Here is a 19038-nt window from a genome sequence, read left to right on the forward strand (position 1 = left end):
TAGCAAGCAGTAAGAGGAAACTGAGCAGTATTTCCCTTCAGGCAACTGCTAGACTATCTGAGGAAGCTCCACGGGTGTTCATTCTTTGAATACCGTGTCAAATCCAGGAGAGATGAGAAGGGGCTAAGCTCACCTTTGGAAACTCTTGATCAGCCTCAAGAAGCTTCTGTGCTTTGAATGGCTCTGTTGGGAAACGCAGCACGCCAGTGGCTCTGTTTCTTCAGCATGTACTGCAGACGCTCTAAAAATGCACGCCCAACATTAAGAAAGGGCAAAATTCATCAAATTACCTTCAGAAGTAGCAGTTGTTTTGGTGGAATGAGGTTTTGTTCCTAAGCACAATTTTTTAGCAGAACTGTGGAATTGTCTATTATTCTGTTCCCATTAACCAGATATAAAGGCAGCAGTTCTGCTGGCATCTGAAAGAGCGAGATGATAACAGCACGTGGGCCGCGCTGCATTTCTTTCTCTTAAAATCTGGCTGGGCCTGATTCAATTCATGTACAGTCTCTCTGGAGACTGTTGTTACTGCTGTATTCAGAGGTAATGTTTCTGCGTTCTCCTGAATATTCAGCTGGATGCTTTCAGTACATGTGTAGGTATCACCAGAAATAAACCCAGTACATATGTATCCAGAGATTTCACAGAACTGAAACCTCGTGAGGGATGGCACATTCTACTTATCTGTGTTTATCATTGAGGCTTGTCCTTTCAGGGTTTTCTTTAGGTAGCATAAAGGCAGTGATTTTTTTTTTATTTTTCTCCTGCAAATTCAATCATGACTCTATATAGTTGCAATATCATCTAATGAGGGTACATACATACATACATACATATACATATATATTAAAAAACCCACAACATACTGCTGTTACTCACATGCCTCAGAAAAACAAAACAGACTTCCCCAGAACTGTCTTGACCATTTCAGTACTTTTCCAGCATCATCTCCATTTCAGCTTTCCTGCGGTAAAGAGTTGCACTTAGAGCGAACTACACCACGGGTGGTTACAGCTACCGCTGTTAAATTGTTATTAGAGACTCCCTGATGACAGAAAGGGTCCCTGATATCAGGGTACTCCTCCTGGCATATGTTTTGCGATATGTATACACACAATGAACAAGGTAAAAGTACAAAACCAGATAATCTTCATTAGCATTTATCCTCAACAGGAGCTTTGACTGTAAGATATGATTTATGCTACTTGGGTCCTTACATCGCTGTGAAAGTACCGACACCACGCTTAGCACTTTAGATTAAACCCATTAACAAGGAAAACATTATATGTAGCCTAGTTTCTCCTCCCTTTTTTCCAGTATAACCTCAGGATTTTTTCTGTCATTGGTGTAAGACAGCAAGACTCTTTAAATTTTGGCAGATACTACTCATGCAGATCTTGAACCGAGGAGGAACAGAATTGACCTGCAAATCCACCTTACTGAGTTTTGTGCCCTTCCACAGGAAATCATGTTTGCTCTTACTGTAAGACTCAGCTTATATTTTCATTAGGCTATACTAAGGTTTTCATAGTTTAAAAATTACTCCTTTTCATTAAAGAAAATGCTGGATAAAGAGTGGTCATTCTTTATGACAGGATTGCAGAGAACAAGTATGGAGAATACAGCAGGTGGTCTAGTTCCTGGGGGATAGACAGTTACGTTTTAGTCTGGCTTTTTTTCACAGGCTGGAAGCCATCACATATTCCGTTCTTAGTGTTTTGTGCATCTTGATCGGATGCTTGACCTCACACAGCAGAGGAACAGTGCAGACAGGATCACCCAAAGGATACGTTGAAGTCCAAATCAGGCTTCATCTTAAAGGAAAACAGGGTTGTAGATCACATCTGAGGCATGAGGCAATGTGTGCTTTCTTCCTACCAATAAATCCCCAATCAGATGCACAAAAACTTGTAAGAGATGGAGAGTGTGATGAATCCCAGCTGCATTGACCAGCGTTAATTTTTCCTTTGGTCAGTTTTCCATTTAGAATCTGGGTTGGCCATCTCCCCAGCAGCTAATCCTTCTCTAGAGGCAGGGGGGAAGGAAAAAAAAATAATCAAGAATTCCACACAGCCTAATATTCTGCAACTGTGAAAATCTACTTTTTTTTCTTTTAAATAGCCGAACAAACAGTGAAGCATTGTTTAAAACAATAAGTAAATGGAGACTCTTCTAGTTTTGTTGTCCTCTTTTGGGAACAACAGCGGATAGGCCTAAGCAGACTTTTTAAGTACTCCATGGGGTTTGCCTTTTCAGCTTCAGCTTTGCTGTTGTTAAGAAATACTTTTCTGGCACTGTCAGACTGAAAACAAGACATTGGTTTCACCCTGGATCACCAGTATCGATGCCTTCGGTTTAGATCTTTCTTGTAAAGGTACACAGAGTGCCAGTGTTTGTGTGTGGGCAACTGTTTCTGTATAGCACATGCTTAATGTGTTCTCTGTTGAAGAAGGGAAAATAACCCCTAAACTACAAGGAAAATGAATTTATGCATTTGCTTGTCAACCAGGAGAAGCAGATTATATTTTCTTTTAAAAAAAATTTAAACTTGTAACACCATTGGTTCATTTATAACTATACCATTGAACTAACTCATTGAAGATGGATTCTACAATATTAATTCTGATGGTTGTAATCGACCAGCAAACAGGTGTTGTTTCAGCAAGGCCTTAGTGAATTTGTTAGAAGTCTCTAAAAAAATCATCATACTCTTTTTTGGGGGGGGAACCTACTTCGTATGAGTTAAAAAAACCCACAGCAGGCACCACTCAGACACTGATACCATCAGCAGCTCTTCCTTAGCAAAGGAGGATGCCCTCAGGTCTTTTACGGACTTGCACAAGCGACATCCCCATCTGGTGTCGCGCCTGTGCTGTGAAGCTGCAGCACTAAGCATCAGCTAATTGGAGCTGGGCAAAACAGACCTGGCTGCTTCAAATGGCAATGAAATTCTCACTGCCCTGTTTGTGCGGGCACAGCACGGACCTGTATCCTGTACCCTATTATGGTAAGCGAAGTGTAACGGTTCAAATGTTGAATGGCATGGTTTGGTTTAAGAACATCAGTCAGTCACACGATGAGGACATAGGTAGCACCCACGTACCTTGTAAGTAATGATGCTGTGACATACAAAATATTCTAACTAGGCATGACTCAAGATGAGGGTTCAGAAATATTTCTTTAGTAATTGACTTACACACCTGCAGAATCTCTTCTATCAATAGGTTTTGTTTGGGTTTTTTTAGGGGGGGGTGGTGGTGTTTGCTTGTTTGATTTTGGTTTTGTTGGGGTTGGGGGGAATGGTTGGTTGGTTCATTTGGTTTAAGAACATCAGTCAGTCACACGATAAGCCACACTTCAAACTCCCTTATGCCCCTATCAAGCCCTCATGTCGCAGCAGGTTTGACATCCTCTGTTTTCTTTAGTGATAGTCACATCATGGTCCTAGTGTTCCAGCTGCATTACAGCGGTAGCTGCGCCTATTTGTGCCAAACAACAGGTCTGAATGTGTTGTAACCTATAAGCCCTCATCTTCCACAGCCCTGTGACTTAGTAGCTGATTTGTAAGCACTTATCACCATCCTCAAAATATTTTTTCTTTTAATTCACTTCCCCCAAAGCACATAAGCAAAGAATAAAGATGAGAGAATAAACAGTTTATGCATAGAGTTAATTAAACTTTGTTTTCTTAACAGTTTTACAAATGTTGTGATCAGTCTAGAGTGTCTGCTACTGACTGGGGAAAGTGAACTGCTGTCAGAGACTTCTTGCCACTCTTGTCCTCTTCCCCTCATCGGACTTTCTTCTCTGGTTTAAACGGAGTTTGGAAGCATGGCTGGAGTTAATTGGGAAAATTAACAGCTCCTCTGGTGTTTTATTTAGGGACCCACAGTACAGTTTTCCAGATGTGCCTGATCTCTGCCACTGTTCTATTCCCCTTCTATCAATCACCTTCTTAATTCGAAACCTAGTGGTCAAGCAACCAAATACCAAGGTAGTAAAACAACAGCACATGGTGTTCATTACAAAAATCTCCCTCATTTGCCAGATACACAGATGCAATTAACTTAAATCAATTCCAAGCTTAAACAACCTGCCCTTCCCCTGCAACCCTTGCCCTGCCTTGGCTTCGTCTCATTTACACACACAGTTCAGTGTTGCCCTGCGCATCCGGCACTCACCCTGCATCAGTGCACTCAAAGCATCTCAAGCAAAGGCAGCTAACTAGTATTGTCAGTGGGGTTGGGTTTTTTAAAAAAACAAGGCAAACACACACAACAAGAGTGAATTCTATTTTGCTTCCAGCTGCTCCCCCCCTGTGGGACAAGGCGGGCTGTTTTGGCTGTACCTGAACAGGGTGCCGGAGGATGGTGAACAGACCCGTTTGCTCCGCTGGTGCAGGTGTATCTCCGCAGGGATGTGGTGCTGGAGCTGCCAGTCCCCAGCCTCTGGACATGGCCGAGCTCAAGCTGGTGCAGCTGAGGAGCCTGCTGGGTCAGCAGCAGCTTGACACCTCCTGCAGCTGCAGCTTATTGCGGGGTTTTTTGGAAGTTTATTCACCTTGACCTCGTTTAGTAGAAATACTTTCCCCCCCCATTGTCTTGCAGTCTTATATTAAACCACAGAGAAGTGCCATCTTGGAGTTTCACAGCATCTTCGGACCAGCTACCCTTGGGGTCCCGACTGCTTGCTTTCTCACGGAATTTTGTACATCCCTAGAGCATAGATGTGGTTATTTTTCATGCCACTTTTAATATATTAGAGTCAAAAATAGAATTACTCTATGTAAAAGGCAAGGACGTTATATCTCTGGAGAAAGAGCAGCGTGCTGCAACAACAAGCAACCTCAAAGCATAAAAATAAATCCTCAGAAATTTCTTACTGAGGGGATGAGAAATGGGGTGGAGATGAAATTGGTGAACCAGTACCTAGCAGCCTATTCCTTAGCTGCACTCTATCTATTCAAAGCACGTATATGGCACAGAGGCCTTTTTTAATATTTAAGGCTGATATTGCCAGGCCTTTCTTTACTAACAGCATATTACGGTGTTCCTGCTGGGAACAACTGGGTCCTGCATGCTAAAGAGACTTCTGTGGAAGGAACAGAAAGCATTTGAGCTACAGAAGCACAGGGAAACCTGCACCTCCTGCTAACCAGGAGCGATGGCTGCAGCAGCTGCCAAGCACCAAGCCCACAGAAGCACAAATGCCTCCGTAGCCGCCCTCTTCCCCTCACCAGAGGGAGGGTATGAAAGAATTCGCAGAAAAGCTTATGCATTCTGATCCAGAATCCAAGTAATTAACAAAATGGGACTCAAATCCCCCCCGAGACGTGTTCAAACGTCAGAAAAAGGGCACAGTGCTCCCGGGCACCAAAGCCCCCGTCTACACCAGGGAAGCACAGCCAGAGGCTGGGCCAGGAGGTTGGCTTCTGGGCCGCTGCGAGTGAGTTCCAGCGCACAGATAAAACAGGCGGTAAGCACCCAGTTGTACACTCCGTCCTGGCTCTGCGTTCTGCGTGCGTGGTTTTGCAGGGGGGGGTGTTTGTTTTAGAGAGGCAAGGGGAGAGACTGACTCGTTACTACACTCCCAGGGCAGGAAAGATTGTACGTACCGGGAACAGAACGCCTCAGCAGCTTGAAGCGAGGTGATTCCAGCTGCTGGATTCCAGGATGCAGAGCTGTATCCCCCACGCTTAGATAACACAGGCTGGATTTTCTATTATTCGGTGCTTGCAATTTATTTTTTTTTTTCTCTTCAAGTTTTTGCTCAAACCAGAATTTACCAGTGTGGAAACTGACCCTAAAGTAACACTGCAAGCAAATTCTACAGATCATCTAGAAAGAGAAGTTGCTACAATAATTGCGTCTGGATAAAAAAAGGATAGCTGCAAGATCTTGAAAGGTTTCTCATGGCTTTTAAGAGTCTCAGTGGCAAATAATACTTTGACAAGAAAATACTTTCTTTTCTAGGTAATTGTTACTTTTGTGTGGAAGAATGTGATAGTTGAGTCCTTTTAAAGAAGATGATGCGGTTTTACCTTAACAAGATAATTGGTTTATCATTCATTATATGCCTGATGCTCCCCCAGAGACTCTGTCCTATCTTAGCAATAAAAGTTCCTTAGCACATATCAAAGAACTTGTTACAGTCCTGTTGTGACAATTACATGGCTGGACATTAATCATAATTTTCCTATAGCAGTAATAATATTCATGTAATTAGATACTTTTGCTACAGAATCATCATGATACCTTATTTTTAAATGCAATGCTTTTAGAAGGAAGGTGTAAGAAATGTGGTGAAAACAATTTTGGAGAAAACAAAGGAGATTAGACGCAAAATGCTTCAGACAGTGAAGTTAAACTCTTTGATAGTTACTGCCCAGGATTTTTAAAGTAGCATATATTGGGACAGGGGTGGGAATCACTGACAGTTCGAAGGCCAAAAAATCTTAACCAATTCAAGATGACCCTTACTGCTTTGGTGGCTGTCTGCTGGGGTTTGTGAGCTATCCATGCTTACCTAAGATCCTGCTGTAGTGCTCTGGATATGTCAGCATGCCCTTGCCACTCTAAAAGACTTTTTTTGATCAAGCTAGCATTTAAAGAAAAAAACACTAATATAATCGTAAATATCTGTCTCAGAATACAGGAACAGGATCAATAGGTCATTGCAACAGGTAGTAACCTCCTCCTGCATTCCCGTTTTCTAAAGATCAGCCCGGTCAATGCCTCGGTCTGTTATGGCTCAATCTATGGGAAATACCTCCCTCGTCCAGCCTTTGCTGCCGGCGTGCAAGTGTTTTGCCTTGCAGCATCAGGCAGTTACAACAGCATTTTCTGGGGTAGGAGTGTTCAGTCTTTTCAATGTATTTTGCACTTGCTGTCAACATAATGAGCTGTCATTGAAAGACTTCAAACCTGTTTACAAAATTCAGCGGTCAGTGTATCAAGACCTCTTGTAGTTGTATAGTTAAGCTTAAAAAACCCCAAACACACGGTATTTTACTATCACTCCTGGCAGACAGACTTAATCATTCCTGTAACACCTGAGCACTTTCAGATAAGAACAAAGCCTTGTTCGTACTCCGTGTGTGTACCTTGGGGTGCCGTGGAGCAAGCTCAGCATTGTTTACACTCGCCACCGATTGCCAAAAGTTAGCCAGATGTGTTTGCTGCCTTGGCAGAGCTTCCCTCCATGCTGCAAAACGGGAGGTGCAGGGTTTGAACCGAACACTTGAAAGTCACTCTTGACAGATACCATTCCCTGTGCTGCAGCCTGATCGAGCTTTTGGTTCTGGTACAGGTTACAAGGTTAAAAAAAAATTAAGAGCTTTAGTAGCCCCTTTCGGAGAGGTGACTTGGCTGCCTGCAGGTGCCAGGCTCGTACTTGGCAGGCTGGACGCGAGGGCTGGGTCACTGGCGAAGCAGTTGGTGCCTGGTAGTGCCGTGGGTCTGTGGGCAGGGACACAGCGCGTGGAGATGATCCTCACTGAGCCTTTTTGCCAGGGAGCGGTTTCCTCTCTCACAGCTGGATGCCAGCTTTCAGGATACGACCGAGCATAACGTCCCCTTTGTAACATCAGGCAGCAGCCGTACAGCATCGCGGCACCGTGTCAGCTGTGCCGTATCATCGCGGCAGCTCTTAGGAAGGTTTCCACGCCGTGGGCCAGTTTCAGCCACAGGACAGGGCTGTTGCCCAGACACCACTTGCCAGCTACCACTTTTAGGCACAGGAGAAGAACACAGCGGTGCAGGTCGATTCCCAGCCAGCTGCTGGGGGTAGCAGGAGGAAAGCTTAGCCAGCCCCTCTCTTGGCAGCCCTAGCAGAGCTGATGGAAACTGCAGCTGAGCATCTCTCCCCATGGGTATTATCTCTGGAGGCATTACCCAGACCAGGACAACAGCGTAACCACTCATTCTGTGTTGCTCCTCATCTCCTTACAGAAGGGGCTCCCCCAGCCTACCACCACCTCTGGCAGGTATCGAAAAGCACACTCCACTATGTAGCAATGATATATTATTAGCAAAGTAAATGCTAATGCAAGCCAGCTGCTGAATTAAGACTATCATTAGGAACCTCCAGTCGCTAGATTCCCAGACAGTGCTTTTTTTTGCAGCATGATTGCTGCTCACATAAAGCACTGAAAGGAAAAACGGTCTTTTTTCTTTTTTCCATTCAGTCATGTTCCCTCTGTACAGGGCTCTTGCTGCCATTTCCAGCATGCCCACGTTTTGCCTTCAGACGTTTGGATACCGGTACGTTCTCTCAGGACCATACAATTATCAGTCTGTAATCTCCTGTTCCACCGCGGAAATGAGCAAGCCTTTTATGTTCATGGTAACAATTTAGAAGTGTTAAAAGTTTGAGCACCGGGCCCCTGGTGCTTACACATGTTTAAATTGGCCCTCCCTGAAAGCTGATATATTCCATCTGGTCTATTGGCTTTCTTGGCTTAAAGTTACTGGAAACACTGAATGTCTCTTCTGCAGTGATCCTGTAGCTGTCCAAGAGCAATAGGCACACTTACAGCTAGCTCCCTGGCCGCTCAGTACCAAAATACTGTGGGAGGGACACTTTTTTCCCGGGCTGCTTTTAGAGCTATCTTGAAATCCTGAGTTCTGCAGTTCACTATTCTAATCAATCTTCTAGCCTTCTAGATATTTGTGAGCTTCTGTCTATAAGATAGATATATCTATCTAGATATTGTGATCTTCTATCTATAAGGATACTTAAAAGGATAAATAAACCACACAAGTTTGCAACTCGTTGCCTCCGAACATTGTGCCTGAATGCTGCAGATTAAGCAACTAGATTTTTGGGGTTGTTTTTCTACGTGCTCCTTTCCAAATCTGCACTAGCTTTTACTTGTCCTTGTAGATTTACATGACAGCCTAATAAAATTCCCTGCTCTTATTTTTCTCAAAGAAAATTATTTATTTATTTAATGCTTTCTTAACTATGTAAAGAAAAAGCCACATTACAGGTAACTCCAGATTATAATGAAACGAGCTGCCAGCCCAGCAAACTACCAACACCAGCAGCAACGCTGGATGAACAGTTCAGATATCTGATGCTCATTTAACTCTCTGCAAGAGTTAAATCTTTAGGATACAGGTGCCTCATTCCTCCTGGCTGGCACTCCCAGGCTCTCCATGCTCAGGGACAGGTATGTTACTAGGTTAAAATACACAGATGCATTCAAACTGGGTCACGCAAATCATTAAACCAGCGCATTCCTTCAACAATTTTCACAACTCGACTATCTCGTACTGTAGCAGACTGAGAGTGTGCCTGTCCCTTGGCTTAGTCCGTCTCCCACAAGCCTGAGCAACTGCTAGCAGCTGGAGGGATGCCCACACTTCCAGCAGCGTCGCTGACTCCTCAAAGCCTCTCTTTTGCTGCAGAGGCTGCACTACATTTGAAAATTGAGGATTCAGGGGTATTAAAAATATTTCGGCCTTTTCATCATCTTTATTTTCCTGTGTATTTTGCTGGTTGTTAAGATTCAGCCCTCTGCTTGCTCACAGTACAGCTGGAGCAGAGATACAGGGACCTTTCCCGATTCCCACCACCTCCCACTCCCGCCAGGCTGCAGAAGCCCACCACAGTCCTGCAGCCGCTTCATATTTTTATCTCAGTCCTTTAGATCCACCACAGCTCACCTCACCTCTCCAGAGCGCTCTCAAGCTAACTCGGTGCCCCCCACACATACACTGCTTGGCAGCGGCTTGAAAACACAGCCCACCGCCAGCTGCTGGAGCCGGGGTTATGCTCACGGCGGCAGTGGGAGGTAAGCACACAGCTCCAAGCGTGATTCACTTCAGACCTGGTGAAGTCAACGAGTTGGGGTAATTAACTAGTACAAGCTGCAGCAGGCACTACAGTAACGACTCCCAGTGTCAGACAGAACTCCACAGGTGCAACGTAAACGAAAGAAACGGCTTTGTATCCTTTCTCTTACAACAAGCCTGCTAATAAAATTAAAAATACACTGGGCAGACTCCACAGCAGCTTTTCAGGTGAACTCCTACTCTCTCCATTTTCACCTGTGGAGCAGCGCTCCCTCCAGAGCTCACTTCAACGCGTCTGTTAGCCATTTGCCAGGGGAGAAAGTATCCTGGCTGCAAAACTTTATTAAGGCTTTGACTAAGATGTGGCTAACTGGGAGGGAAATGGATTCATGTGTTCAGGGGGGTTGTTTCCATGTCCATGTAATTGCTTTCAGAAAATGTGGACCGTGCTCTCTCGTGGGCATATTCTGGTTCACTGGTTCTGCCATGCGTTTTGTACAGAGGGGCTGAATGGGTATTTACATGAAAATAGTATTGCTGAGCATTTAGTTCCAACCATTTTGCACTTGGTACAGCCATCTGGAATCAAAATGTTTCGAGAATATTACAGATGCTCTTGCATTTTGGTCTGAAAAACTCTTAGAACTCTAACATCCACTCTCTAGAGTTGCCAAACTTTTTCCACATTTCTGTTATTAAGCAACTCTGTTATTAAGCAATCCTGTTATTAAGTTTAGTGGATGTGAGACATCTTTGTTATGTTCAGCAGGGTGTGCCAAAGCTGGGCCATCACTGGTGGGGAGTGGTGTAGCACGCTGACCGCGGGACCGGCCGGGCACGGGGAGCCTCTCCTGCAGCTGGGCGGGCGGCGTTCCCTCTTCGGGTACCACAGCTGTGCAAACACAGGTCTGAAGAGCTGCACTTTTCGAAGGATGGAAGATTGCTGTGGCAGCATTCCCATCACAAGGGGCTTTTTTAATAGCTTTTATCATGCACAGCTCTCCAGATGACGGAGAGCAGACCTGAAGGCAGAACTGGTCCTTCCTTTCGTAAAAACTAAGATGTCAGACTTTCTATAATGGAAGCTAATCATGACCCAGCAAAGCAGTGTGCTCGGAGGTTGGTTTTTCATTTTTAGCTTTGGTGTAATGTTCCTGAAAGCTAATAGCATCGAGAATGTTGTTGCCGATTTGTTTTGCTGTATGAAAGCAAGCAGAAAATAGAATTGCTGTATGTAGGAGGCAAAGATGTATTTTGTGTAATGAGCAATATGCTGCAGGAAGAAAAGACTGCCACAGTAAACCTGCAGTCCCCATGAAAGCCTGAATGTAATCATGTGGCTAACCACTTGTGATCTTTGAAAGGCAAGGCAGCACCTTGGTGTCTGAGCACAATGTGGTTTTGGAGGCAGGAATTCAAACAATCAATCCAAACAGCCTTCCTTGCTCCCTCCAGCATACATGGCTGCAAAACTGCGCACACCCTGAATTTAAGCGCAGCTGAGCACAGTCCTTTGCAACCAGCCCCCATGCCGTTGTCTAGGCTGCACAAACGGGCTGATGACTGTTGTCTGCCACCTCCTCATCAGCAGGCGCTTGGGCAGCTGGAGACCACGGGCTGAGGCTCTGTGGTGTGCCGATCCCGGCGTCCCTGTTGGCAGCTTGCTAGTGCAGCTGGGATGCACCAGTTGTCCTCCTCCCCGAGCTTCTCAGCAGTTCCCTGACACAGTGGAGGGACCGTTGGCAGCAGCTACAGCTTCTGCATTTACCAGAGCGCCACAGCATGCTACAGATGCATAAGCTTGTCCGGCGTCCCCACCAAGCACTGTCCTTCTCCACCGCGGGACCTTGACTGCTTGGTACAGTTGGCGGGGAGAAAGCACGTGGCAGTGATGGTGGTGGAACCAATTACCAGGTGTTACAGATTTGACAATACACAGAACAGCACAAATCATGGTGAGAGGCGGAGGAAGGGAGCGTGCACCAACTGTTGGGATCTGCCTGGTCCTGGAGAGCTCTGAGCCCTCGTGGCTGGCAGGGCTTAGGGGCCAGAGATGCCATGGTGGGACAGGCTGGAGGGAGCAGCACGGAGTGGCGAAGGGGCCACAGCAGGGCCGGGAGGCAGTTGGAGCAGAGCGCAGGAGATGGAGAGGAGGGAGAGGATACAGCACTGGGAACTGGGAAAGGAAACGATGGAAGAGAGGGGAACACAGCTTCTAGAGAGAAGTTATCAGCCCCAATGTAATAACAGGTTTCTTTAGTTCGGTTTTAGAAATATGAGAAAGAGCTCGGTCTCCTGCTGTTAAACAGCAGATCCCACCCTCGGGACTTGGCATGGAAAAACACACTCCAGCCTGAACATTCAGTTAAACTCGGCCCAATGCTGTCTGGCTGCGCTGCCCGTTTCATAGCTCGCACCTTCCACTGGGAGCTGGTTATTGTCATTTGAGGCACCAAACCCAGGGATGTCACAGGGGAAGAAACCCACCTGTGAACATCAGAACATCACACACTGTTCGCTTGTGTGGATGACAGCCAGGACTTCAAATACAGGAACAGACCTTGGAACAACTTTTTTTGTGCCAGACTTCACTTCTAATAAGTTTATTAGAAGCTTTTATGTGCTAATTTAGCATCGAATTTTGTCCCTCAGAAATCACACAGACAGAGGGCAACTGCATGCATGAGAACATGCTGGTGGTGGTTGTGCCAGTCCTGGCTCCCGCACAGACGCACTAGTGTACCAAAGATGCAGGGCGTGCGGGGGGGGACATAGGACTTTGCAAGCCACCTCCTGTGTGCCGCAACCGCTGGCTTTGCTGCGAGCCACAGAATTGCAACAGCTCTGCAAAGTTCTCCCTGCAGCGGGGCTGAGCACGGTGGGAGCCCACTGGGCCCTCAGCTGGTGAAAACGGCACAGAAGCTGAGATGCCATAAATATTAGTAAAATTAATATTCTAAAGATTTACTGCAATTACTTTCAGGTTTTGATCAAAACAGATACTGAACAACTGCATCCACTTGATTAATAGCACACACTTACTACAGAAAGAGATGCTAATATTAATCTTCCATTTTACTGTGTCAAATGCACATAATTATTCATCACAGATACTATTTATATACCTACGTACTGCTAAGTGAAAGAATGCTTTCATCCTGGTTTTATCATTTCTAGATTAAATCATAGTTTCTCTATTTCCTCTAGTCAGCAGCTCAGCCCCACAGTTTTCTCTCCAAATGACAGGCAATTCTTTTAAGCACATTGAATTTTATTTTTTTTCCAGGTGGTGGTTCAGTTGAAATTAAATGTTACTCTTTCACACTGCTCAGTAGCACGGCTGTAGCACACAAAGAAAGATGACAACTTTAATATTCTAGCGAACTGGAAAAACAGAATTTGGACAGATGAGTTTAAATTCAGAGTGTTACCTGTCTGAAGTGAGCGCTGGCACCCAGCACCCCTTTTTCCTGGGGTGAGGCTGTAGGGAGCGCGGGAAAGCCAAGGCTGCGGGTCAGCCCGCACCGCGGACGCCGGCTGCGCAGGGGGGTGATGGCTTCGTGTGCCGAGGGCCCCCAGACCCAACCAGCCTAGGACCCACTCGGGCTCCAGCATCAGATCAGCGCTGGAAGCTTTGATTTTTATTGTTATTTTTAATCTCCTGGTGGTTTGATTTCCCAGCAGCTGGTGGAGGACGTGGCTACCTCCACCCCGCCGGTACCAGCCAAGGCTCTGGTCTCCTTATGAGCAGTGAGGTCCCCAGCTGGCAGGGCACGATGGGCATCTCCTCTGCTGAGCACGTACCAGAGAGGCCACTCTGCTGGCGTTCGGCACTCGCCTCACCGGCTGTAAGCCCAAGTACACCCACGCCCAGCCCCGTTTCCCTACACGCTGAGACACCCTTTCATCCAAGAGAGACTTCGCTCCCCTGGCATTACACTGGATGATTATTTCATACGAAATCTTTTCCTTTACTTTGTCTATATAGGGTCACCTAAAACCCAACATTAACGTGAAAAACAGAGGAAGGCCAAATTCATCTCGACCAATAATTATAGAAGCTCATAGGATAAAGTCCAGCAGGAGTAGCCACACGCTCAGGTGCTTTGCTGACTGAAACTTGCACAGATAGGTAAAAGATAAAAAATCCAAGATATTATTTGATAAACGTAGAGAAAATAGCTCAGGTATTTTCATCTGGCAGGAACCGCATGCACTTGAAGCACCAGCATTTGACAAAAATCACATTCTATAGTTTTGCAAATTGGTAACAAATGGGAAAGGCATCATTACTAGAGATTAAAGCAAAATAAATCCACGTTTAGGAATCTGCTTTATTAGCCCTTATTGGAGAGGCTGCTCAGTGTAACAGTGGAACAACAGTGCCTCCCCATGACCAAAAGTACAACTCTTTCAGGTTATGTATTAAATTATTTGTCAGTATCTCATTTTGCTGGTCTCTGATTGCATATTTCAACCGCAACATCTCAACAGATCTCTCTGCCAAGAAAACTTTAATACTGAACTTCAAAATTAAAGAAGCAGAAGAGATATCCCCTGCCAGAATATTATTTTTTGTATTTGTAAGCAAATTTATAAGCAAAAAAAAAACCTTGGTGACAGCAAGACCTGAAACATGGATGTCTGAGACCCCAAGGATACCTAGAAGTATTGCCGAAGTGTTGGAAGTGTTGCTGTTACTGCAATCGTGACTATATGTAACGATCAGTGATGCACAGAATGTCTCAGTTAAGCACATAGGTACTACTTTTCTTAACTAATTGTGAAAATTATTCACCAAATAAAGTTAACATTTTCCCTTTTTCTCTGCTGTTCCGAAACAGGTCCCGATTATTTCAGTTCCAAGAATCTTGCACTGCAAGCCCAGAAAAAGATCCTGAGTAAAATGGCAACCAAAACCATGGCTAACATGCTAATTGATGATACAAGCAGTGAAATCTTCGACGAGCTGTACAAAGTAACAAAGGAACACACAAGAAACAAAAAAGAAGCCCATAAAATCATGAAAGACCTGATTAAAGTGGCAATAAAAATCGGGATCCTCTATCGAAATAACCAGTTCAACCAAGACGAGCTAGAAATCGTAGACAAGTTCAGGAAGAAGCTGAACCAAACTGCCATGACGATTGTCAGTTTCTATGAGGTAGAATACACTTTTGACAGAAATGTTCTTGCAGAACTTCTGAATGAATGTAAAGACCTTGTGCACGAACTAGTAGATCGACACCTGACACCGAGATCCCACGGGCGCATCAACCACGTCTTCAATCACTTTGCAGATGTGGAATTTCTAACTGCCCTGTACAGTCTTGATGGGGATTGTCGGCCGTACCTCAAAAAGATCTGTGACGGCATCAACAAACTGCTGGATGAGAAGGTCCTTTGAAACTACACTCAGAAACAAGAAACCAACCAAAAACTTCTCTCTCTAGAACTGGCCACCCTTCATGAGCCACGGTGAGCAAGCGAGCATCCTTCCCACCAGTCTCTTACTACAGTCTCAAGCAGGGGCCAGGATGTGCTCACCAGGCTCATGATGAAGTGGAAAACTTAAATCAGAAAGCTATCAATTTTCACATTTTGTTCAGATAATTCAGTCTTTTCCAAGGAGCAGAGTGAACAAGGCTGATGGTATCTATCGTTCAGAAACAGACTGCTGTACACCATGATCTTACTAGCTTTGTGTTCAAGGCTGAACATCTGAAAAGAAAGCAAACGCGTGGCTATGTAAAAATAGACAGGTGAAGGCAAAAGAGCAATGCATGGAATTTACCCCCAGGCCCTCGGTGCGTATGTTTTTATTATTTCTATGCTAACTGAAAAAGCTTAGACAGAAAGCAGGGCTCTGATGGATTAAGCTCACTCCTTTCAAAAGGATCAGGAATCACTGTGAGAAGGCATCTCTGATTTTACATGGTATTTAAGTCTAATAGAGGAATAACAAGTAATACAAACCTAGTAGAAGTGGGAGAAAACGTAAAGGACTGCTCTATGAAGCAATATTTTCACTAGAGAGTTTTGTTTCATACCTGCTGTAACAGAGAGGAGGTTTCATTTTAATTTGGAAAAGCAGCTCAGTGGTTCAAGCTCAAAGGTAACCAGAAAACTAGACAAAGTAGTGCATCAGCTTCCCCACTCTCAGGGTTTGTGTATTTGGCAACATCAGACAAATCTAGGCTGAAGGCTGTGCTGCTCTTTGTGCCCTTACTGTTTTGCCCGACGGAACAAAACACTCGGTGAAGGTTTTGACATTACAGTTGTGAAGAGGAGCACGACTAAGATAGCAAGGGAGCGAGAAAGCAACATTTACATTCCCTATCCTCAAAATACTCACCCTAGATAAAACTCTCCGTTTAACACATCCCTGTCGTTAATTCGTGCCTAGAGGTGTGATAAAAAAGGAACCCCATCCACAACGCTTGTAGTGCCATCCAAGTGAGCTATATCCACAGTAGCCTTAAGAGAAGAACAGTCTTAGTGACTCTGGGGAGCTTCACGAATGATTTTTTATTCAGAATGTTTTCAGTGACTTAGTTTTTCTTTTTTTAAACCAAATATACCCATGTCTTAAAACTAAGAACATTTTGCAAAGGAATACTGGTTCCTGTACGGCTTTGTTAGGAGTAAGGGAGAAGGGGAGCAGAGCAGGCAGAGCAGTTACACCAGCTTGCCACTTGCAGGATCTTGCAGCTGGGGAGGTGCTGACTGGCCCCTGAGCGAAGGAAGCACGTTTGGAAGTCTCTCCTCTCCTTGTCCTCTACATCTTATCCTCCAGGCTCACCTCTCTCCACCGACACTTCAGTGTCCCGTACCCTTTCCTTTTAGCCGACACAGAGAGCACACAATCCCATTATCTGGAGGTAACACCCTCCATATCACATATATTATAATGCGGAGAAGCACGTACTTGAAAATTGACAGAAGGAAATATATTTGAAAGCCATTCCTCCCCAAGGAAAATCTCCAGTGTTGACCACTCATTACTTTAGGATTAAAAAAAAAATAAATTACATTTCTCATTTAAGTGCTTAAGCACTATGGTGGCAGAGAAAACTCTTAACAATTTTATTATTCTTTGCTCTTTCCTCACCCCAGAATAACTATAGTTTGACTGTCACACCTTTCTGCATACACATACTCAGATGAGAGGGTTGTGCTGGATGCATTTGTATCTGCTCGGAGGAGAACCCATTTTGGAACACAGTAAAAAAGGCAGCACATTAGCAGAACGGTTTATAACAAAGGAAATTTCCCCCATGTATTTCCCTTAACCATAAAGACTATTTAGTAGCAACGAAGGTGGACAATTCCTTTGCAGCACAGTAATGAAATACCAGCGCTCGGGGTTGCAAGTTCAGCCATTCGCAGAGCCATATTTACATGCACCAGTAGCTGCATTTTTTCCAAGCACGTACTTGTCAGTTGATGCTTTTGAACAGTATTTATTGTATCCAACACTCCTGTCCCAGTGCACACATCAGATTCTGCGTGTTTGTTTCACTTGTGGCAAACAAATTTAAGTTCTTTTTCTAAAGCCAGAAAAAGGGAGATGTCCAAAGGAAAGGGATATCCTCTAGCTGCGACCTTCTTTTTGTGTGTTGCAAGTATCAATATTCAGATTCTGGTATTTTAGACACACCAGCTTGAACATCTGTTGTTTTATTTATAAATCTGAGTAGCCTTAAGGAAAGATGTTTTCAAGTATTTCTCATACTTGCATATCCTGTATATTCATTGTTTACTTTTGTACTTGTAGCTTGGTATGTAATAACATTGCTAAAATATGGGCAATGTTCAGGTCACCTTCAGTATATGATGTATTATCATATTTGTGGATTAAAAATGTGTGATTACTGCCCTTTGTGTCCTTTGGATGTATTTATCCAATGCAAACTGGAATTAAGCAGTAAGAGGAGGGGATTCGTGTAATCTAAGTTTTGCCACCTCCAACTTGCTCTCTGATGACCGGATCTCACTGGTAGGAGGCAGGGAGATGGGGCAGTTTAAGGGTTCAAAAGAAAACGGGAAAGCCACATTTCCGTCCCATCACACAAGCACAACACAAACATGCCTCCGCAGCAAATGAAGTTTCTGTTTTTCCACAAAGTTCTCAAGCACCTGAGCTAACAAAGCACAAAAAGGTTTGGTTTGGGAAGGACCTTACAGATCACCAAGCTCCAGCCCCAGGCAGGGACCCCTCCCACCAGCCCAGGTTGCTCCCAGCCCCTCCAGCCTGGCCTTGGGCACTGCCAGGGATGGGGCACCCACAGCTGCTCTGGGCAGCCTGTTCCTGCCCTCACAGTGAAGAATTTCTTCCTAATACCTAATCTATATCTCCGCTCTTCCAGCTGACAGCCATTCCCCCCTCTCCTATCACCACATGCCCTTGTAAAAAGTCCCCGACGCTGACTCGATGCGTTCAGTAGCGTGGTTCAGCCACCAGGCTGGGAAGGTCCCTCCACCACAAGCCAGGTGGAGGAAATGGCACAAGCTTCTTGCCTTCAGGTACCAGCCTGGGCCAGGGCCAGGGCCGATCACATACTAACATCTAGCTCTCTACCTAGCACCTTTGCAAGTTTTCCAGCAATGTATTTAAATCACATTTAGCTAAGCTGAGCTAAGTGAGACAGAAGACACATCCCTGACAGATTTTTAATCCCTGCCCTAAACATGGAGATACTAGAACCTACCAGAATGTTTAACAGCAAGCATATATTCTCCTATCCTTAGTCCTGGAAAAGGCAAACCGTTTTGGCTGAAAGAGCTCGGGATTTGCAAACTCCTCACGTGGCAATTATACTGGAAGCAATTAAAGATTGGCACAAAGTAAAAACTGCCAACTACCTTAAAATAAAAGTTTAAAACAATCCGTGTAAGTGGTGTTTCAAGACATGCTGCTGATAAAACACTGCTGTCAGGTTAATTTTATGAATCATACCATGGCAGGACACAATATTCCTTGCTTCATCACTGCCAACTTTATTGCATGAAGTTAAAGAGAAAAATGTTAATGTTCAAGAAACTCTCAAGGGAGCGACCACTTCTGGCATCCTAATGAAACTGTACATGTGCCACAGAACAGTACATCGTGCTGAACATGTAAACTTACTCATCAGAGAAATGTTCTCACAGAAAGGAATATAAATAGCTGACCCTGAAGAGAACTAAGAGGTAAAGCACAACTGACTCTGATCACAGCAACAGAAATGCAAAAAACAAG

At 44.7% G+C, this 19038-nt stretch overlaps 1 protein-coding gene across 1 annotated transcript in view; it reads left to right on the plus strand.

Moving 5' to 3' along the window:
* The window catches only part of TNFAIP8L3 (TNF alpha induced protein 8 like 3), a 48514-nt gene extending 30839 nt beyond the window's left edge, over positions 1 to 17675 (plus strand). Inside the window, 1 exon segment of the mRNA XM_040601732.1 lies at positions 14642 to 17675. Coding sequence (XP_040457666.1) covers positions 14642 to 15204 — 563 coding nt within the window. The 3' untranslated portion in view covers positions 15205 to 17675.
* The last annotated feature ends 1363 nt before the right edge of the window (positions 17676 to 19038 follow it).

Source organism: Falco naumanni, chromosome 7, assembly GCF_017639655.2.
Source record: "Falco naumanni isolate bFalNau1 chromosome 7, bFalNau1.pat, whole genome shotgun sequence".
Lineage (NCBI taxonomy): Eukaryota > Metazoa > Chordata > Aves > Falconiformes > Falconidae > Falco > Falco naumanni.